Raw genomic sequence first — 23,774 nt, forward strand, 5'->3', positions numbered from 1 at the left:
GACTGAGGAATTTTGGAAGAAGAAAAACAATTGCCTTAAGATATCATTAAACATGACTAAATAAGGCACTTCAGCAGCTGCTTGGGCACTAGCAAGTGCCAGTCAGTGGTTTACACAATGACAGTTGACCATGAGTTCATCTGTTTTATCTTTGAGCAGTTTTGCAACTCCCTTTTGCTTTCCAATTATGACAGCTGCTCCATCAGATCCTAGGCCCACCAGATTACAAGTTTTTAAGCCTAAACTGTCAAGGGTTTCAATTACTTTGTTAGCTGTAGTCCTAGCTTTGCCATCAATGATGTGCAAGTTGATACAAAACTAACCTTGACTTCTTTTCTAAGTTGACAAACATATTTAATGTACACAATTAGCTGTTATAAAACTAAGGTGTCTGTAGTTTCATCATATAAAACACTGAAATAATCTGCAGAATGTATATTTTTCAGTATTTCAGATCTAATTTCTGCTAAAATATCAATCAACTCTTGCATTATTCTTTCTGAGGTATAATTTGCATTTTTATCAACGTTAAGATGTTTTAAGTAGGAACAGCTCATAGTCTTACAATGCTCAAGCAATTTTTCAAATAATATATGTAGTAACTCATTTTTTGCTAACCAATACATAGATCTTAAATCTCCCAGAAAAGCATCTCTCTCTCTGCAAGTTATTCAAAATTGAAATTGATTTTTCAATTTGCCCTATTCCAGTTTCTTCTAGGATACGTTTTTCACTTATATCTGAACAAGATTGAGTGTGTAACTTGCTTGGTTCATGGTCAAACCAAGCTTTCTTTTTGAAATCTTGTGCATGGCATAGTTACCCAAGTCACTTCCTTGTTTGTGGGTCGTCTCTTTCCATATTTCATACATGTAGAACACATCATTCCATTATCTCTCACCACTAACCAATGGAATTTTTTAAACCACTCACTGTTAATAACTGATAAGTGGTTGTTTAGCCGCACGTTTTACATTTGAAAGAGACTGCAGAAATCGATGATTCTGTTGTTTGTGTGGTGTCTTCGCTACTATGCTTATTGGATTCATCTTTCTTAAAATAACTTAAGAGTGTGGTTTTCTGACTTGACTTTTTACTCATTATGGGGTAATTTAATCATCATCATCATGCGTATCAAGGATTTAGGCTTATCATGGCCTATTCCAGCCTTAGAAGTCATCGTTTAAGAGGATGTCCTGGTTTTCTTTTTCCTAATGGCTTGTACTTTAAGGCTTGTTTTGGTAATCTTTCTGTTTTCATTCTTTGAATGTGTTCCATCCATTTATGTTTATATTTTTTAATTTTTTCTATTACTGGTTCTTGATTTAATTCTTTCATAATTTCTTCGTCTCTTTTGTGATCAAATAGAGTATACCTTGCAGTTTTTCTCATAAACTTCATTTCTGCTGTTATTAATCTTTGTTTGTCTTTTTGTTTTATTGTCCAGATTTCGCTTCCATACATTAAGTCTGGTAGGGCTAATGTATTGAAAACAGAAAGATTACCAAATCAAGCTTTAAAGTACAAGCCATTAGGAAAAAGAAAACCAGGGTGTCCTCTTAAACGATGACTTCTAAGGCTGGAACAGGCCATGCTAGGCCTAAATCCTTGATACAAGTGATGATGATGATGATGATGATTAAATTACCCCATAACGAGTAAAAAGTCAAGTCAGAAAACCACACTCTTAAGTTATTTTAAGAAAGATGAAACCAAGACTATATACTTTTAGTCTGGTTTGTTTTTGAACTAGGTTTGGTTTAAATATAGAGTTAATTACACCTGGTATTTTTAAATATTTTGCAATTTTTACATTTATATCTTTTTCATTTTCATATGATCACATATGAACAGGATGTATAATCACATACATCCTGTTCTAAGATCTTGTTATCTATTACTATTTTAGTTCTTGCTGAATCTTGTCCTTTAAAGGCCATAGTTTTTGATTTTTCTGTTGATATTATCATACCATAATCTTTGGCTATCTCATTTAGATCTAAAATAGCTTTCTGTAAGTTATCTTCAGAATTTGTAATTATTATTTGGTCGTTGGCAAAGAGAAGAGTGTTTAAGTTCACTGTAGGAGAAAGTTTAATTCCTTGATGTAAATTTTTATTCCATTTTATTATTATTTCATTTAAGTAAATATTAAAAAGAGTTGCTGAGAGGGGACATCCCTGTCGGACCTTTGGTTTATCTCTCTCGTATATGATAGCTTGTGATTTAATCTTATTTGTATTTGATTATTTTCATATATACTTGTGATAGCTTTTAGGATATTATTTGGTATTTGTCTTTCTTTTAATGTGTTAAATAATATGTTTCTTTTAACTTTGTCAAATGCTCTTTCAAAGTCAATAAATGCAATTTGTGTTTTTAAATTGTATTCTCTTCTTTTCTCTATTATTAATTTTAGGCAAAAGGCAGGGTCTATACATGATTGTCCTTTTCTAAATCCATTCTGTATTTCTAAAATAAAGTTTTCGGAATATTTCATTAGTTTGCTATTTAAGATTCTGCTATATATTTTGTAACAGGAATTTAGTATACTGATACCTCTATAGTTTTTAGGGTCATCTCTATTACCTGTTTTAAAGATAGGAATCACAATTGCTTTTTTCCATTCTACTGGGTGTGTGTGGGGGGGGGATACCAGTTGAATAAATTTTATTTAAAAATAAAAAGAGTCTTTCTTTGAATCTTGTTCTGTGTATTTATATAGTTCTGAACCTAGCTTATCTTCTCAGGGTGATTTTCCATTTATGGTTTCTTTCAGCTGATTTCTAATTCTTCTTTAGTTATTTCCTTTTCATTTTTGTTAATTGTTTGTCAGTTGTCTTTTTAAAAATATTTTTCTGTCCACAATTCTGTGTAGTAATTTAGAAATTCTTCTAATTTCAATTTGGTGTTTAATTTTATGTTTTCTTTGGTATCTGCATTTAAGTGTTTCAAAATCTTGTATACATTGGGTCTTATTTTATATAAATCATGTTCTAAATTAGAAACAAATTTATTCCATGATTCTCTATGTCCTTTTCTGACCTCTCTTTTAGCTATGGCTCTTATTCTTTTATATTATATTTCATCTTCTAATCTTTTACTGCTTAACCATTTGTGATAGGCTTCTTTTTTCTTTTTGATTATTTCTTTGATTGTATCATCCCAGATCTTCAGTTTTTTCCTTTTATTCAATTTTTTGGTCTTTCCTAAGCTTTCATTTGTTGCTGCATTTAGTATCGTTTTTATATTAAGCGAATATAATTCTAATTTTTTATTTTGTTTTATTTTATCTAGATATTGGTTAATTCTTTTTTTGTCATTCAATAGTCCAGTTTTATAAACAAATGTTTCAAATTTTCTTTCTGTTCGTGTTACTTGTAGCTATTTAGGTGGTAATCTTAATTTTATTTTAACAAAGAAGTGGTCACCTCTTCCTCCTCACCTATTGTCATGAAAGCTGGGTAATGACCGAAAGAATGCAGACATGAATCCAAGTGGCTGAAATGAGGCTCCTTCGAGGGATTGCAGGGCTGACAAGACTCGACAGAGTCAGAAGCTCTGCAATATGGGAAACCCTCATTACTCAACCGCTGCTTCTCTGTGTTGAGAGATCACAGTTACAATGGTATGGACACCTGGTCAGAATGCCACAAAAGAGGCTCATCCAGCAGGCCCTCTTTGCCAAACCAGAGGGTTGGAGGCCACGTGGAAGGCCAAGGACTCGCTGGATAGATTATATCCAAAACCTTGGGTGGACACGTCTAGGAATCCCAACAGAACACGTGAGCTTGGTGGCAGAAGATGGTGACCATTGGAGGTCCCTCTTGCAGCTGCTGCCCAACAACCCAATTAGGAAAGGTGGGCCTTGAAGATGGATGGATATATATATATATATATATGCGCATTAAAAGAGTTAGTACTTTTAATCAGCTAATCTTTCCTATCTCCCACAAAGAGGATAGGCGTAGACCATCGGATCTGTTTAAGTTAGGAGAGTGGAGTAAAGTTTCACGTTTCTTTATAAAGCCATTCCATGAGGAACTGACTTTTGTGAAGGACTTTTGTCTTGTTCCACTGAACTCTATGTCTAGTGTTGATGGCATGCTCTGCAAGTCAAGACTGTTCCGGTTCAAGGTATTGAATATATAACTTGTGTTCTTCTAACTGAATAAAAGCTAATCTTCCTGTTTGTCCAAAATAAGATAACCCACAAGATCAAGGAATCTGCTAGACACCTGGATAACTGAGATGTGGAAGCTTGTCCTTTGGAGAAGTGAGTAAGGTGGAGATTTTTCTGATCGGTCTAAAGGCAACAAAAATATTTAGTGATTTTAATGCATTTGCTATGCCGTGCACATAAGGGATTGGAATACGCGTTATTTCTTCTGTATTTGAAGAGGAAGATATGTCAACACTACTGAAAGCTCTTTTGATGAAAGAATTCTTATATCCATTAGATAAAAAAGAGGAAATAATATATTGCAATTCTTTCTGTAATAGTTCCGCTGAAGAACAAAAGGAGTGGGCCTGATGAACCAGTGTTTTAATAGTTCCCACCTTTTGACAGGGATGGTGATGAGATTCAGCATGGATATAATGGCCTATATGAGTCTCCTTCCTATAGACTGAGAAATGTAGGTTACCATCTGGTTGGCGAAGAATTAGAAGACCTAAAAAGGCTAACTGCTTGTTTACTTCTATGGTGAACTGGATCCTTGGATGAAGTGCATTTAATTTAGAGAGAAACTGTTGTAATTCATCTGAAGAGCCATTCCAGATAGCAAAAATGTCATCTACATATCTGAACCAATGAGTATGTTTAGAAGAAATGTTGTCAAAAATACATTGTTCAAAGTGCTTCATAAAGAAGTTGACAATGTCAGGAGAAATAGGATTGCCCATTGCTGTTCCTTCGATTTGTTGATATAACTTGTTTTTCAAGGAAAAATAACCGGAATGTATTACAAAATCAAATATTTTTAAAATGTCTGAAGGAAATTCTTGTTGCAGTAATTCAATGGTGTCAGATAAAGGAACATTAGTAAATAATGAAACAATATCTATACTAATCATGACAAGTCCAAATGAAGATCCGAAATTTTATTTTCGAAATCCAAACAACTTTTTTTATAAGTTTCAGATGTCTGTGATACTCAGGAAAATTCTACTAATAAATAATATTTTACGTGAGTTAATTCCATTATTATAATTTTAAGGAACTGTTAACATTAGACTAAATTTGCCATATGAATTTACATGAAAGCTCCATATGTAACACAATGAAAAAAAAAATTTAATTAATTTCATTAGTGTATTGGTTTAGTGTTGAAACGTATGTTTATCATGCATACATTTAAGATTATGCTTTGTTTATTTAGATTCGTACACGTCTTGAAGAGCAACTCAATATGAATCTTAATGAGTATAAACCATTCATTGATCAGGAAATGCTTACCATTTTAGGGCAGATGGATGCACCTACTGAAATATTTGAATACCTTTACCTTGGATCAGAATGGAATGCATCTAACCTTGAAGAACTAAAGTACAATGGGTAAGCAAAAATCAGAACTGAAAAAGTGAATGTTGATGATATTCTGTTCCAATTCAGCAATTTGATCTGTTTTAAAGTTACATTCATTTGTCAAATCCTCACAAAGTCAAAAGACTTCACTCTCATAGAAGAGGAAAATAAAAGGTCCCCTATAGTCCATAAATTTATTTCACAACTGAAACACATGCAAAACTTAAATATTATTTACTAAAATAAAAAGCCAAAAGGCTTAATTTCGGTGATGCAAAATTATATAAATAAGTGGATGTTAAATCCAGCATTATTTCAAGGAATGCAGAAATGTGGAAGTTTCGTACAAAATTTGACCAGAGAGCTTACGGAAATACACTTGCCGGCATGTACTAGTTGCCCTAGCGTGGACCTTATAGGAGACATGATTGCTTGCCAAGTGTCCATATATTTGCCTTCTATTGGTCTGTTTTGATGAGGTTTCACTGGCCTGACTCCTTGGTCTCTGAGCAGAACCAACCAGTTCGAAACAGCTGTCAGGCCAGTGAAACCTTATCAGAATGGACCAATAGAAGGCAGATATATGGACGCTTAGGCATGCAGTCATGTCTCCTATAAGGTCCATGCTAGGGGCAACTGGTACATGCTGGCGAGTGTATTCCCATAAGCTCTCTGCTCAAATTTCAAAAGCAAGAGTTGGCTGTATTCTCTGATAGTCTACCAGAGAGTAGGCTGTCGGAGAATATAGTCAACTATATTCTCGCTAATAACAATACCTACCGAAAAATCTCAACTGAAGTTCTTAACAGTAATGCTGTTATAAAAAAAAAATTCTTAAGTATTAGAATCCTCCAAACTTTTGATAAGGATAGACAATAACTTTAATTACAGACTATCATCTCTAATTAAGATTACTCTTTGATAGCCTAACAAAGTGCACTCATATCAACATAGGCTCTGCCTAAGTTGTTTGCCAAAGTTATTTATAATCATTGTCAGCTCCATGCCACTACACCAGACTTATGAATCGATGTAGTATTGATGAAGTTTCTTATCAGTAGAATGGCATGTCTGTCCAAAATATGCTAGCATTTACAGTCACTTGGGAAACACCTAGAAGGGATAATGTTGCAATTCGATCTTTGGGATGGCAAGAAAGCAGACAGCTTGATGGAAAAGGAAATAATAAGGTTGTAAACTAAAGATGCCAAGAAATTGTATTCTTGGTTTAATCCTTTATTCAAGTGTAAGCATACAAAGTTTGCACTTCTGATCCCACTTCTCTACTAACACATTCCTGGATGCTAACAATGTCAAGTTCTTTCCTAATATCCTTGTTTTTAATATGATCTTGCCATTAATGCCATTTGTTCACAACCCTAATCTTTCTCAAGGCTCTCATATCTGGGTCTCTAGTCATTGTTTAAGTATTTTATTTCTAACCCAGTATTTTCAGGACTGGGCAACTCATGTATAGAAACTAATGACTTCACATCACCTATCTTTGTAATCCATATTGCAAAGCACGCATCCTTACGGACATTTATAATGCTATAATAAATTTAGTTTAATCCTTTATCCAAGTGTGAGCAAACAACAAAGTTTGCACCTGAAAGTATCTTCAGGACTGGGGTAAGGTGGTACAACACCAGGACAACCACCTTACAAAGGTGGAGCAAGCTACCAACACTCCTATCTCAATATCTCCCATAATGCAAAACACATCTCCTTGCGGATATGTCTAATGTTATGCATTAAGGGAAGGGCCACTACCCAGACTAGTTTTGACCTTTATTGAGGTCTCTTCAGTGGGAGCCTTCAGGTGCAAACTTTGTTGTTTGCTCACACTTGGATAAAGGATTAAACTAAATTTATTATACTCTAACCAAGTGAAAAATAAACTTTCAACATGTATAATGCTATGCATTATGGAAAGGTTCACTACCCTGACTGGTTTGGACCTTTATTCAGGTGGCTTCAGTGGGAAAGAATAAGATTGTATTTCTTCTGATTGGTTTACCAAAAATGTAGGAATCAGAACTCTACATTTAACATGTGGAATTTCATGCACTTGGACTGCAGGTGACTATGATGCACTTGATCTTCTGGTGGTTGAATCCTTTTAATTGCATGGTCATTTTAATGATGTTTACTTCCTGTTGTTCATCAAAGAAGGAGGAGGAATCAATAGTATGACCTCTGTTCAGTAGGGTTTTAGCCATGCCTAGATTGTTTGAGTTGATGTGCTGAATTCTGTTGGATATATATTAATGAAGGTAGGTTCCCAATATCAGGACTCATTATCCAGTCGGAAAGTGAGCCCATTATCATTCCCACTCACATTCCAGTTGGAAAGTGGAATGTGAGTGGGAATTTTGCTTTCCCATTATCATTCTCCTGAATGATAATGAGAAAGCATAATGAAATGAATGTTGACTATTGTTATGTTCTAAAAAGGGAGTTTGAGCACTTTCTAGATGTGACCAATTACCAGAAATATTTTTCACATAAACAGTATTTAAAAAGAAAGTTGAGAATTAATGTATGAGAGAACAAAAAAAAATTCACAAAAGTAGTTTGTTGAGGCAGAGAAGAGGTGGGGGCTCCCATAGATGTATCCTCTGTCTGATGGTAGTTTGCTGTTTTAGTTTATACAACTGAAATCCAAAAAAAAAATCCTGTTAGGTGGAAAGTCTTCTAGTAATAAGTGAAGAGTGGAATATTAGTGAATGGAGAAGCTGACCATTATGCTGTTAGTCTGTAAAGATAAGTTTTTGACCTTAGTCAGAAAAACTGATGAATTCTAATAAAGGAATGGAACTAACCTATGTGAACAGTAAAGAGGCATGAAAGAAATTTAGCAATACAATACATTGGAGAGTAGATGCAATTGGTCTCTTTGGAACATCATCAAATTCCTGACATGTACCCTCAAGGGGTTTAGATAATATGATAGTTCTACATGAAAAACTTGCATCATCATTAACTTCCTATCTACAATTTTCCTCCAAATAATCAATCTGTTAAGGCACCTTTTACTGTATCAATCACCTATATCTATGTCTTCCTCTTGATCTTTTTCCTGCCAAACTGGCAAAGAACACTTGTTTTGCTAACCTTTCCTCTCCCATTCTGCTTAGGTGACCATACCGCTTGAGATTAGCTCTGCTAACACATTCCTGAATGTTAACAATGTCAAGTTCTTTCCTAATCTCCTTGTTTTTAATATGATCTTGCCATTAAATGCCATTTATTCACAACCCTAATCTTTCTCAGGGCTCTCATATCTGTGGTCTCTAGTCATTGATCAAGTGTTTTATTTCTAACACAGGTCTCTGATCAATAAGTTAAAATTGGTTTTTGTACACTGTCTTATATACAGCTAATTTGGTATTTTGATTACTTTCTCTCTTATTCTACATAAATTTATTTAGTTGACTTCTTACCATACCGGCTTTGTTGATTCGGTTGTCTATTTCCATATTCAATTTGCCATCTTCACTAAAAATATGAAACGTTTTACTTGTTCTATAGGTTCTCCATTCACAATGCAGTTAATATTTTCAATGCTTCTGCCTATTTTCATTGTCTTTGACTTGTTATTGCTGACCTTCATACTATATCTATTATATTCAATTTAGTCAGGGAATCTTGCAGCAGATTTACTTAGAAGTATAATATCATCTGCATAGAGTAAAGAGCTGATATCAACATCTCCAATTTTAATATCAGGTTTAATACCACTTTCCTTCATAATATACTCCATATAGATAATGAATACAAGGGTGGTCTGAAAAGTTCTCGGCCTTCACCATAGATGGCAACACCATCAGCAAGATTTTTTTTTTTTTTTTTTTTTTTTTTTTTTTTTTTTTTTTTTTTTTTGCTAAGTCAGTACATCTCTCGTCCATGTGAAATTGCAGGTAATTCTATCAAGTAGTTTGTTTTATACAGCTGTCTGAAGCAAAAGTGTTGTCTGTATCCTTTGAAATGAATTAAATTGAGTATTGTGCAGTTATAAAATTCTTTGTAAAAGATGATTTAGCAGCAAAAGAAATTCATTCCAAATTCATAAAAATTTATGGGCGCTCTTCTCCGTTTTCGACAATTAAGAAATGGGCTGCCGAGTTTAAATGTGACCATACCAGCCTTGAAGATGATCGACATGAAGGACATCCACAAAAAGTGTAACAACACCAGAAATCATTGAACAAGTGCACAATATGGTATTGGATGACCGGCCAGTCAAAGTGCGTGAAATTGCTGAAAACTATAGACATTTCAAAAGAATGTGTAGAATATATTTTGCATGAAGAAATGCGAATTAAAAACCTTTGTGCAAGGTGGATGCTGTGCATGCTCACTGCAGATCAAAAACGCACTCGCATGAAAATCTCTAAACATTGCATGGAGTATTTTAACAAGAATAAAATTGATTTTGTGCATCAATTTATTACTATGGATGAGACTTGGATTCACCATTACACACCAGAATCCAAACAGCAGTCAAAACAGTGGACAGAAGCCGGTTGTTCAGTGCCAAAGAAGAGAAAGGCAGTTTCATCAGCAGGAAAGGTCATGGCATCGATGTTTTAGGATGCTAAAGGCATTTTTGTTTATTTATTAATTATCTTGAAAAGGGTAAAATAATAACTGGGGAATATTATTCCAATCTTTTAACTAGACTAGATGAAAAAATTCATGAGAAAAGACCTGGTTTACGGAATAAAAAAATCATCTTTCATCAGGACGATGCACCTGCCCACAAAAATGTTATGGCAATGGGAAAATTAAGGAATCTGCATTATGAATTGTTGGAACATCTACCCTATTCCCCAGATTTGGCTCCCTCTGACTTCTATCTCTTCCCAAAACTAAAACTCTTCCTTGCTGGTCAGTCTTTTTCTTCGAATCAAGAGGTGATTGCTGCTGTAGAGGGATATTTTGCTGATCTTACTGAGAACCACTACAGGGATGGGATAATGGCACTGGAGCATCGCTGGAATAAATGTATTAGTCATAAGGGAGATTATGTTGAAAAATAAAAATAATTTTGAAATTATAAATTCGATTTTTAATTGTTAGGCCGAGAACTTTTCAGACCACCCTCGTAACAGAGAGGATAATATACATCTTGTCTGACAACAGATTTCACATTAAACCATATTCCTGTACTTCCCTCAATCCTAACCTGCTGACTTACAATTCAAATAAAGACTAGGTATTGCTTGATGTAATTTCCCCATTGACACCATACAGCTGTAGTGTTTTGAATACCTTTTCTTTTGACACATTTTCATACAGATCTTTGTTATCTTCACAATGGTTTCTCAACAATTTGTCTTAAAGTGAAAATCTGATCCTTACAGCCTCTCTTTGGCCTGAATCCAGCTTGTTCTTCAACAAGCTTCTCTTCTACAATCCTTCTCAACTATTTCTCAAGTAGACTTTCATAAATCTTACCAGAAATACTCCGTGGGGAAATACCTCTGTAATTGTCACATTCAGTTTTATTTATTCCCCTTTTTATATATAGGTATTATGAGAGCCCTATTGCAATCATCCCAAATTTGTCCCTCTCTTCAAGCCTTGTGAACTATGCAGTGCAGCAACTGTAAGATTTTATACCTCCATACTGGAGCGTTTCTGGTCAAATATCATGTACTCCAGATGCCTTTGCACATTTCAGGCTTTTGGTGGCTTTTTCTACTTCAGGTATGAATAGGCATACCAATAGATTAAGTATTTTTTACCACTGTGCTGTCACTGATTGTTTCATTTAGCAATTTTTAAAAGTAATTACTCCATACATCAAGGATCTCGTTTTCTCCAGTTTTTATGTCATCTTTATCATCTCTAATTCCTTTTAAATTAGAGCACTCTATCCTCCATTTCTGAGCTTTATCAACTGCTTCCAGAATATTTTGCCACCTCCCTATTTATTTTTCTATGTTCTTGCCAAAGTCTTCCCAAGACTTTTGTTTAACTAGTTTAATGCAGTGGTTAGCTTTCTTACATTTGTCTCTATATTCTCTAAGAGCACAAGCTGACTTATTTGCCAGGAACTGTTGATATGCTTTCTTTTTTTCCTTCACTGCCTCTTTAACTTCTTGTGCCCACCATGGAGTTCTGATTTTTCTATACTTGGACAACCTCACCACATGCTTCTCTGTTTGAATCATTTAATGTTTTCTTTAGGGCTTGCTACTGAATCTCCAAGGTTTGGTTCCTGTTCTCAGTCTCTTTCATTTTTTCTTGAATAAATTTTGTATATTTTAGTCTACAGTTCACATCTGAGAGCTGCTCAACTTTTATTCACTTTAAAACTTTCTTACATGTTTCTCTTTTCAATATGAAATTCAGTTTTATCCTGCTCAAGACTAAATGGTGATCACTTGCAATTTCAAATCCTCTGTACTCTCTAGCAGGGGCAGCTCATGCATAGACACTGCGGAACTTCAGCATCCCCAATTTTTCTCGATATATAAATATATTTATTAATTTATTTATATTTGCTTGTAATATTTAATTTTATCATCAACAATCCTATACAATTCTCTTATTTAGTATAAAAAATAATAAAAATCCATCTTGTAGCACGTAGGAGGTCGAAGGACACTAGCAGCACTATGTTTACCACAGTGTCATATTGCTATGCGCACACAAGCATATGCACATCATAGTGAGATGCGAGCTATTAACATAATGCGCCACTGTCTGTCATGGAGTTTCATGACAGACAGTGTTTATATGCAGTTTGCGCTAGTAGTAGAGTGTTCATGGAGATAATCGTGTTATTTACTCCATCTCTTTAAATATTTGGACATTACAATTAAAGACAAAATATTTCTTATAGTTTTTATGTTCGAACATTATTGGGGTTATGATAATGGATTTTAATTTTAAATAATTTTGAATTATACTAAACTGTATAATTTTGTTGATAATAGACAATATTTTTTCATATTTAATTTTTTTTTTCCATAATTTTGATATTTTATCCAAACACGTATGCACTTTATTTATAGTATGTATATTTCAACAGTTGCAGCACCCCCATAATTTTAAGCTACGAGCCACTACTGTTCTCTAGTGTCCTGCACCAGTGAGGAACCATTGCTATCAACAGTAACATAGTCAATGAGACTTTTCTTATTCCTTGCCTCTTCACTCCATGTGAATTTGTGCACATTTTTATGTTGGAACATGGTGTTAGTAATAACCAGTCCATGTCCTGAGCAGAAATCCAACATGTATTTGTCATTATTATTAGCTTTGCTCTTTTCTCCAAACGTTCCCAATATTTTTGTATGTCTGACAATCATTTCCTACTCTGTTATGTAGATCAACAAGGACTAACTTTTCCTTTTTCATCATGTCAGTTGCTTTCTCCAAAGCCTCAAAAAAATTCCTCCACTTCTACCTTGTACCACAGAACCTTGTGTGGGACCATAGGCACAATTAAATCACATTGTCCAGTTTCCCCATTCTGGTATTTGCCCACATCCCTCTACTTGAAATTGGTTGCTATCCAAGAAGATTAGCCTCGTATTGAGTGTTGAATACTATGGCTACTCCTTCTTTTCCTTGATTGTCATTGCCTGAAAGTTTATTGCTCAGAAAGATCTCACCAGTTTTTTGTCTTTTTTGTTTCAGTAACCATTATTATGTTAATCTGGTACTCATCCAATTCCTCAGCTAGCTCCATTTCTTTGCCATTCGGGCTTCTTATGTTAATTGTACCGATCTTTAACTCTGGTGATGTTGAGTTTTGGTGTGTTTTTGTTCTAGTAGCTGACTTTTCGCTATTTGCCTTTGTTCCCTGGCAAAAACAACAAGGGCCTTGTTTAACCAGGTAATGCCCTGGCCAGCATGAAATTTTTTCATGTTGTACCATCATTTTATATTGTGGTTTAAGCCAATAAGAATACAATTTGGTCTGCTAAATCCCATATTAGCCCATCCTCATTAGTTCAATATCCAGGTAGATACCTAACAGTGTGCACCACGAGAAGGTAGGGATTGGACATTAGGTCAGAAGCCCTGGTCGGTTCTCCACATTCCTTTGAAGACTATGTGGAGGTCTCCTCTCTGTTATACAGCTTTGACCCTTAAGCACCCCCCACCCCTCTTTGGAACAGTGTGTTCAATTAAGCCATTAAAACAAAGCTAGGTGTACTATCAATTATATTTTCTTTTTCTTTATGGCATTAGTGTCCCACCGGACAACTTAATTCAGTTTATTAATCAGATTGTTTTGTGGGTTTGTGATTGATCTACTGGTAGGCAGATCTGTCTTATAAAAGTAAGATAACTTGTCTGTTGTAAACAGAATTATTCATAACTACCATTACTCCTCCTTTGTCTTCTTTGGAGATAGCCTTTATGCCTCAAGGATTTAAAAGTTTTAAATTCAGAAGCAGAAATGCTTAATGGAGGGAATTTGGTTTTGAATAAAGTGGAATTTACCTACAAAGAGCCTCCATGACTCAGTAGAGATAGACAAAGCGCTTTGGTTGCAAAGACCTGAGTTCGAATCCCATGTGAGATGTGTAAAACCTTTATTAAAGCTCTTCAGCTGAAGATGAATTAGCCAGTCCATATAGAGGTAGTACAATTTTTCCTCCTTGAAACTTAGTTTATTATTCCACAACAGGCAAACCAACCAGAAGAACACATGCAATTTACAGCCATACAATGCAGAAAGAATTAACCACCCTTTCTTAAGCAGTATCAGGTTTCTATAAGGCAAGTTACCTGGCATGAAAGAGATAGAATGGGAATCTACTTATTTCGAAATGAAGTTTATTGGCATTATTGCTTGCATTCAGTGCTGTGCAGGAATTTGAGAATAGGAATATTTTTGGAACAGTGGCAAATTCGTGTTATTTGGAAAGAATAAGTCTTTATTTAGTCTCAGTAAAGACACAATTATACATGCCAGGACAATTATAGCCTGGCATGTTAACTACTCTTTTTTATGTTGAGCCCATACATGAGAAGTTGGTTGATCAACCTATAGTACATTGGTATCATGTATGGATAGTGGGTTGTTAATTGCAAGATTGCTGACAGCTAGTTTTTGTTTAAATAAAGATTCAAACCTCTGAGCTAAGATACATGACTATTTAGAGATCCGTAGTACAGGATTTAGAAATTTGCTTGACTGTGGGAAACATAATTTCTTATAGTCCTGCAATGCATGCTCTGGAATGACTACTATAAAATTTAGGAGCTCCAGGTGATATGATGTTTTTTTTTTTTTCAGTCTTGCAAAAGGAATATACTTGTGATCATGGCATTTCTTGAAAAGACAATCTTAGTGCATGACCTGTCCTGTGGAACCAATAGTGCTTGCTAAGTTTACTAGTTGTTGTTTTTTTTTATTCTCTTTCCTGTGAAGGATGTTTAAACAAATTACTAAAGAAACTGGTAACATAAGCAATAAATAGCATGATACACAAAAGTACAAAAATATATTTTATGATAATTATCTTAAAGATATTTTACTCTCTGAAATTAATAAATCATTCTCAGTGTGATAAGGCAAATTAAAAAAAACAACAACTAGAAATGATGTCATCTGGTATGTAAAGACATCGTTAATAAGATAATGCTGTTTAAAAAAATTTTGCATTTGCCTTCCTTCTCCAAATCTCCCAAACTTTTAATAAGGTTGCACAGGTCTTCTGTTAAGATTAACTCTCAGTATACCCTCTGTCCAAAAAGAAACCGAACTTTTAATAGAAAATAAAACACAGGCCAATTATAATTATTCAGATTATTTATTTCAATCAATATACTCTCCCTCAGCTCTGATACAGCATTTGGCACGGTGAATTAGCTCGTTAAATGAGCTTTTTATATCAGTTTTTGGGATACTGTTGAGAGTCGTGGTTACTGCCACTTGAACATTTTCGGTGGTGTCGTATTGCTTTCTTTTCATCAGCAAATGAAGTCGGAGGAAGAGAAAGAGGTCACAGGGTGATAAATCAGGTGAATACGGTGAGTGATCCAACACACAAACTTGGTTTTTGCTCAAAAACTGTCTCACAATGTTCGAACGATGAGATGGTGCATTATTGTGCAAAAGTGACCAGCTGCCTGCATCACGATATTCATGCCATACGTGACGAATTCTCGCAATCAATTGTTTTAAAACTTCGAGATAAAACTCACCATTGAGTTTTGTCCTGACCGTTTGGACAGGCTGAATGAATTCTTTATGGATAATGCCCTTGGAATCGTAGAAACAAATCGGCATTGTCTTTATTTTTGACTTCTCCAAGTGACTTTTTTTTTTGGATGCCCCTCTTCTGGTGGTTTCCACTCAGCACTCTGGTGCTTTGTTTTGTCCTGACCGTTTGGACAGGCTGAATGAATTCTTTATGGATAATGCCCTTGGAATCGTAGAAACAAATCGGCATTGTCTTTATTTTTGACTTCTCCAAGTGACTTTTTTTTTTGGATGCCCCTCTTCTGGTGGTTTCCACTCAGCACTCTGGTGCTTTGTTTTGGACTCATACTCAAAACACATTTTGTCACCAGTAACGATCACTTCAAGAAAGTTTGAATCCTTACGATCGGTTTTAATGAAGTCCTTGCAGTGTTCAATTTAATACATTTTTTGGTCGTCGGTCAGCTTGTGGGGAACAAATCACAAATTCAATTTACGAAGTCCCAAACTCTCGGTTCAAAATCTGTGCATTATGACATCAACTGTGCATTATGCACAGTTGATTTTGGAATCCCCAATTCATCTTCAATCAATCTCACGGACGATTTCGGGTTTTCTTTGATGAAATCATGCACTTTTTGGATGTTAACTTCACTCGGTTCAGTTTTTGAACGGCCCAGCTTTTCGTCATCCTCAAGCGTCTCACAACCACTTTGAAATCACTTAAACCACTCAAAAACTTGAGTGCAGGATAAGTATTCGTCACCTTATGCTTTTTGAAGCATTTGATGCGTTTCAGTAAACGCTTTACCAGGTTTGACACAAAAGTCAATCGCAGCTCTGTTTGAAACTCATTTTCCGACCGTTCGTCAAAACACACTATCACTCTTGTCATTATAACTCGGCTTCTATTGAAACAAAAGTCATAAACAGTTGACATAACACTAATGAAGGTTGCCGCTTTCGACAACAAAAAGATACAACAGGTGGCACCACTAGTTTCTTCTATTTTCAAAAAGTTCGGTTTATTTTTGGACAGAGGGTGTATATCAAAGTCTTAGACTCTTTGTTGAATAACAGTTTGCATCTAAATCACTTCTAAACTTAAATGGATTCAACCCTGAGTAACTCTAAAGGATCACTCCTGACCTGAATTACTTCAGGACAGGAAACTCAGTGACAGGCAAAAATCCGCCATGAAGCAGAATCGCTCTACTCCACTCCCCATGAAACAAACCACCATCAGTTGGAGAGAAGTGATATTAGTGTTTGAAGTGCTGCAGAATTCATATATTTCCCATATATAAGTAGTTAAAAGGTGTATCACCTTATTATTGAAATGCTCTGGATTAGAGATACTTGTATAAAGTTTTTTTTTTTTTTACTTATAAATTAACTTAAACTTGCAATGAAATTATTCTTGTGTGATCCTTTATCCAGGTGTAAGCAAACAAAGTTTGTGCATGTATATATATATATATATATATGGTCATTATTATTTTTTTTTTTTTAAAATAAACCTTAAATATGTTATTTATAAATTGTTGTTTATGTCAAACTTTCATCTTGCATATCCTTCAGTTTTAATCTACTTGTTTAAACTTTAAGATAGATTTGTTACTCTGTGAGATCTTCCAGTATGAGTCTGTAACTATAACCTCATAGAAATTTGTTGTAATCATAATAAATAATATTAGTAAATATATGCTATCTGATCAAATGTATCCAGACACCCCTCTGTAATTCATAAATAAACTGATGTCTAGATGTCGCTATGACCTCACTTACCAGTATAAAAGGAGGCATGGAGCTGTGTTCAGTGATAAGAAGTACAAGCAGAATGGGTAGGTCAAAGGGAGCTTAGTGACTTTGAATGTGGACTAGTTATTGGTTGCCACATCAGTAAGAAATCTGTCAGAGACATTTCAACCCTCCTCAAGTTGCCCAAGTCAACAGTTGGTGACATGATTGTAAAGTGGAAACGTGAAGGCACAACAAAACCACAGTTCGATAGGCCTTGTTTAATGACAGACAGGGACTGTCGCGTGTTGAAGAAGGCGGTTCATGGGAATCGCCAGGCATTGAGTGAAACAATCACCCAGGAGTTCTGCAGTGCTACTAACTGTCCAGGAATGCGGTTCCATGGTCGAGCAGCTGCCCACAAAGCAAACATTTCTCCTGTGAATGCTAAGCGCTGCCTGCAGTGATGTAAAGTCATGTGGCTGTCTGATGGGAGGGTCTGGGTGTGGTGAATGTGTGTCACAGGGAAAGTCTGATTACAGTTTCAAGTAGGTCTGGGTACTTTTGATCAGATAGTGTAGATCCTTTGTATATTGCTATGATTTCTTGAAAGTAAAACTCTGATCCTAACAAACCCTAAAAATGCCCGAATTCATGTTCTTCTTCAGATTTCTCTTTAAAACAGTTTTTCTCTTCGTCTTTTAAGTATACTGACCTAAATCTTACCTGAAAATATTATTATTAGCATCAGACCTCCTTGGAGTCAAAAGACTCATCATGGGAGGTCCACACTTTCAGTCAGTGGTGCATTCTGTTCACCAACCACTCTCTCCCCATGCAAATTACCTCCCTGGTAACAACCCCATCACCAACTTATATGTCTCAATCATATCCCCTCTCCTTATATTCACAAGTCTCTGCAAGGTGCATTCTCTCAATCTGTTCTCGTATCCCACATTTCATAGACCTCATAATGACTTACTGAACCTCCTCTGGATCCTGTCTTATATATCCTCAACCCCTTTCTCCCTTGAAAACCAGGCAAGCTGTAATGGAATCTGCTTGCTTATGTTACCCATCTTTGGACAGATAAAAATATGCTGAATGTCAATTGGTTTCTCTTGATATTCCAAGGCTTTTTGATAGGTATGGCACAAAAGTTGATTAAATAAAATTCCATTATTTGGTCTATCCCTGACATCTACAAATGTGTTGACAGCTTTTTGACCAACTTCACTGGATGCTATAGTATATTTTGTAACATGGGTTGCCAAGGAATTTTTTTTTTTCTATTTTTATTAGTTTAGAAATTATTTTGTATTTTTTTCAGGCAATGAAACTCATCTTCCACTTAAAGACAATCACAAACATCTGTGCCTAAAGCAGGATTTGAACCCACAGCCTCTTGGTTGGGGGTGAGTATGCTAACCACTCAGCCAACCAGGCCTGCATGGTGCATTCCCTCATTCTGTAGTAGTAATCAACTAATTATGTTGTTCTGCAGTGCTTTATTCTTTCATCTATTTATGTACAGGTATCCCTCGATGCTACCACGTATTTCAAAATCACGTTAATCAAATATAATAATCAATGGTAAAAATTGCAATTCGTCCATCATCCATTACTGTGTTAATAATTCGTTTTATATGGTACACTTTTAGGAAAGATAAAAAATGAATGCAAAGTAAATGTTTAATAAATACTTGTACCTACATTATTTACTGCAATTTTTTTATCAAAAGAAGTTATCAAGAGTCGTTTGAATAGTTTGTTTTTTTCTTATCGGCATAAATTCTATGATAACAAGCAAAATGATACTCCAGACCTCGGCAAACAAGCAATTAAACATTGCAAAACACTGCAAATATAATATATGCTGGTACAAGTTAAGCGGATATTGAATCCAACATTATATCATAGCCAAATATAGAAATTACAAGAGTTTCGTGCCGAATATATAGAATTGAAACTAAAAGTTTCACCATATGCAAGCATAAGTAACCTTATGGGCAACTCGTAGTAAAGGTGGAGTAAGCTCCACCGTGAAGTAAAAGTAAGATCACTTTCCTTAGTATTTTCCATAATGTAAAGCACATCTCCTAGAGGACATGTATGATAAATAAGCCTTTGGCTCTCTACTTCAGTAATACGTGATGGTTTATTTATTTTCAGTTACAGTCTAGATTATTGAACAAAGAATAAAAATAAAAAACTAAACCATACTATACTGACACCAGAGGTCGCGGTATCTCCCAGATACAATTTACTGTCAAATATCACAAACCTTTACATAACATGTGTTAAACCAAACTGACAACAAAAAACAGTGCAGAATATCACTCGAAACATATGAATGCACAGCTACTCATGACCTTCAAGCTACACACTGAATTGTGTAAGAATATTTATATTAAACATTTTACATGTATCTGTCAGATCAGCTGCGAGCTCCACAGAGTTAAAGGCACGTTAATCAAATCCCGCGTTAAGCAAGGTATCTGTATTTTTTTTTATATATATGACAGAGAGTCTAAAAGAACCTAAATTCAAGGAGCTATAAAAACTATTCCAGAACAGACTATTACAAACATCTACTGCCCACTACCAGCTGGTTGGAGGACAGGTATAGAAACAACTTGGCCAGCAAGGCAAGCTCTTCCTTTCAGTATATCAGTGGTCTACTCCAGTTGACTCCCAATCCAATGCATGGTTTTGCTGGACAGCACACACACTACTCTCCTCCTCATTTGCAGCTATTTTACCATGCAAATCTCACAACCTCTGGAAAATTAACCTCATACTATCCAACATTATAATCTCTAAACTATTTTTCAAATAACATTGTTAATTTCAATGCTATCCACAGACAATTCTGCCTTATTTCCCATTAAATTAAAAAAAAAAAAGAAGTTTTATTCCATTATTGCTTTTGACAACACATATCTCAAGATGAGATTTCTCTTCTTGAGTTTACCATAATATCAAAGCTGTCTTGGCATAAGCATATTGTAGTTATTGTCTCCTGAGCATCATCTAAAAAATTAGGATTTGTCTTTCACTCAAAGGTACTTTATATTACCTCTGAAACTTTTAACTCTGTGCAAATCACAAATCAGTCCAACCCTTGAATACTGCTGTCACTTTTGGGATAGTGCATCCAAGAGCTCCCTCCTCACCCCCCCCCCCATCTCCAAAAAAAAAATAATAATAATAGTTTGGTTTGGTTTATAGTTTATTTGGCACAAAAACAACGAAGGTCATACTGTGCCATAGTAAAGGTTACAGCTATACATAAACAGTTAAATAAAATTGTGAACAATATGCATGTACAGAAATTAAGTTCCACAATGCAGTGTCTATATCATCGTGCCTATTCTGGCCTTAGAAGTCATCATTGACTCTCTCTGGAGGAATCCTTGTTTTTTCTTTTTCCCAGTGGTTTGTAATTTACGACTTGTTTTGGTAATCTTTCTGTTTTCATTCTTTCAACATGTTCCATCCATGTATGTTTATATTTTTCAATTTTTTCTATTACTAATTCCTGGTTTAAAAAAAAAAAAAAAAAAAATCAGCTAACGCCTTTTTATTCCCGTATACGGGGAGTAGGCGAGGCCATTTAGTCCTATCTAACTTTTGAGGACTGAGTGGGCAGTTCAATCTCCACTGGTTCCTGGTTTAATTCTTTCATAATTTATTTCTTTTGTGTTGAATAAAGCTTGCAGTTTTTCTTATAGACTTCATTTCAACTGTTATTAATCTGCATTTGTCTTTTTGTTTTATTGCCCATATTTCACTTCCATACAATAGGACTGGTAGAGCTAATGTATTGTATACTTCTAGTCTGGTTTGTTTTTGAACTAGGTTACGTTTAAATACAGAGTTAATTACACATGTTATTTTTAAATATTTCGCAATTTTTAGGTTTATATCTTTTTCATTTTCATATGTAATCATACATATCTGTTCTAAAATCTTGTTATCTGCTACTATTTTAGTTCTTATTGGATCTTTGTCCTTTAAAGGCCATCATTTTTGATTTTTTTCTGTTGATATTATCATTCCATAATCTTTGACTGTTTCATTTAAAATATCTTTCTGTAAATTATCTTCAGAATTTGTAATTATTATTTGGTCATCAGCAAAAAGAGTGTTTAAGTTCACAATAGGAGAAAGTTTTAATATCTTGATGGAAATTTTTATTCCATTTTATTATTATTATTACATTTAGATTAATATTAAAAAGAGTTGCTGAGAGGGGACATCCCTGTCGGACCTTTGGTTTATCTCTCTCGTATATGATAGCTTGTGATTTAATCTTATTTGTATTTGATTATTTTCATATATACTTGTGATAGCTTTTAGGATATTATTTGGTATTTGTCTTTCTTTTAATGTGTTAAATAATATGTTTCTTTTAACTTTGTCAAATGCTCTTTCAAAGTCAATAAATGCAATTTGTGTTTCTAAATTGTATTCTCTTCTTTTCTCTATTATTAATTTTAGGCAAAAGGCAGGGTCTATACATGATCGTCCTTTTCTAAATCCATTCTGTATTTCTAAAATAAAGTTTTCGGAATATTTCATTAGTTTGCTATTTAAGATTCTGCTATATATTTTGTAACAGGAATTTAGTATACTGATACCTCTATAGTTTTTAGGGTCATCTCTATTACCTTTTTTAAAGATAGGAATCACAATTGCTTTTTTCCATTCTACTGGGAGTTTTATTTAGTATCTGTACTTAAATTATTCAAAATCTTATATATGAGGGTGGTCTGAAAAGTTCTCAGACTAACAATGAAAAAACGAATTTATAATTTCAAAATTATTTTTATTTTTCAACATAATCTCCCTTAAGACTAATACATTTATTCCAGTAATGCTCCAGCATCATTATCACATACCTGTAGTAGTTCTCAGTACGATGTGCAAAATACCCCTCTATAACTACAATCACCTCTTGGTTCGAAGAAAAACGCTGAACAGTGAGGAAGAGTTTTATTTTGGGAAGAGATAGAAGTCAGAGGGAGCCAAATCTGGGGAACAGGGTGCATGTTCCAATAATTCATAGTGAAGATCCCTTAATTTTCCCATTGCCAAGACACCTTTTTATTTTGGCAAAATTATTTTTATTTTTCAACATAATCTCCCTTAAGTGTCATTATCACATACCTGTAGTAGTTCTCAGTACGATCTGCAAAATACCCCTCTATAGCTGTAATCACCTCTTGATTCGAAGAAAAACGCTGAACAGCGAGGAAGAGTTTTAGTTTTGGGAAGAGATAGAAGTCAGAGGGAGCCAAATCTGGGGAATAGAGTGGATGTTCCAACAATTCATAGTGCAGATCCCATAATTTTCCTATTGCCAAAACACCTTTATGGGCAGGTGCATTGTCCTGATGAAAGATGATATTTTTCTCCTGCAAACCAGGTCTTTCCTCACGAATTTTTTTGGCTAGTCAGTTAAAAGGTGGGAATAATATTCCACGGTTATTGTTTTACCCTTTTCAAAATAATTAATAAACAAAATACCTTTAGCATCCCAAAACATCGATGCCATGACCTTTCCTGCTGATGAAACTGCCTTTGTCTTCTTTGGCGCTGAACAACCTGCTTCTGTCCACTGTTTGGATTCTGGTGTGTAATGGTGAATCCAAGTCTCATGCATAGTAATAAATCGACGCACAAAATCAGTTTTATTCTTGTTAAACTGCTCCAAGCACTGATCAGAAATTTTCATGCAAGTGTGCTTTTGATCTGCTGTGAGCAAGCGCACCACCCATCTTGTGCAAAGCTTTTTCATTTGCAATTCTTCATGTAAAATATATCCTAGAAATTCCTACAGTCTCAGCAATTTCATGCACTTTGACTTGCTGGTCATCCAATACCATATCGTACACTTGAACAAGGATTTCTGGTGTTGTTACACTTTTTGGACGTCCTTCACGTGGATCATCTTCAAGGCTGGTAAGTCCACGTTTAAACTAGGTACTCCATTTCTTAAACGTCGAAAACGTAGGAGAAGAATGCCCATAAACTTTTATCAACTTCAAATGAATTTCTTTTGGTGTTAAACCTTCTTTTGCAAAAAATTTTATGACCACACCACACAATACTTGATTTTATCCATTTCAAGGGATACAGACAACACTTTTGTTTCAGACAGTATCAAACAAACTACTTGATAGAATGACTTGCAATTTCACACGGATGCTTATGACAGATGTTCCAACTCAGAAAAAAAAATCATGCTGATAGTGTTGCCATCTATGGTCAAGGCTGAAAAGTTTTCAGCCTTGACCATTGACCACGGTCTTATTTTATATAAAT

At 34.8% G+C, this 23,774-nt stretch overlaps 1 protein-coding gene across 1 annotated transcript in view; it reads left to right on the forward strand.

The window, feature by feature from the left end:
- The window catches only part of ssh (Protein phosphatase Slingshot), a 412,359-nt gene that overhangs the window by 291,813 nt on the left and 96,772 nt on the right, over positions 1 to 23,774 (forward strand). The window contains exon 10 of the mRNA XM_090391626.1: positions 5,382 to 5,557. Coding sequence (XP_090247752.1) covers positions 5,382 to 5,557 — 176 coding nt within the window. The remainder of the gene's footprint in view (positions 1 to 5,381; positions 5,558 to 23,774) is intronic.

Source organism: Typopeltis vanoorti, chromosome 4, assembly GCF_054136105.1.
Source record: "Typopeltis vanoorti isolate ZY-2024b chromosome 4, IOZ_Tvanoo_1.0, whole genome shotgun sequence".
Classification (NCBI taxonomy): domain Eukaryota; kingdom Metazoa; phylum Arthropoda; class Arachnida; order Uropygi; family Thelyphonidae; genus Typopeltis; species Typopeltis vanoorti.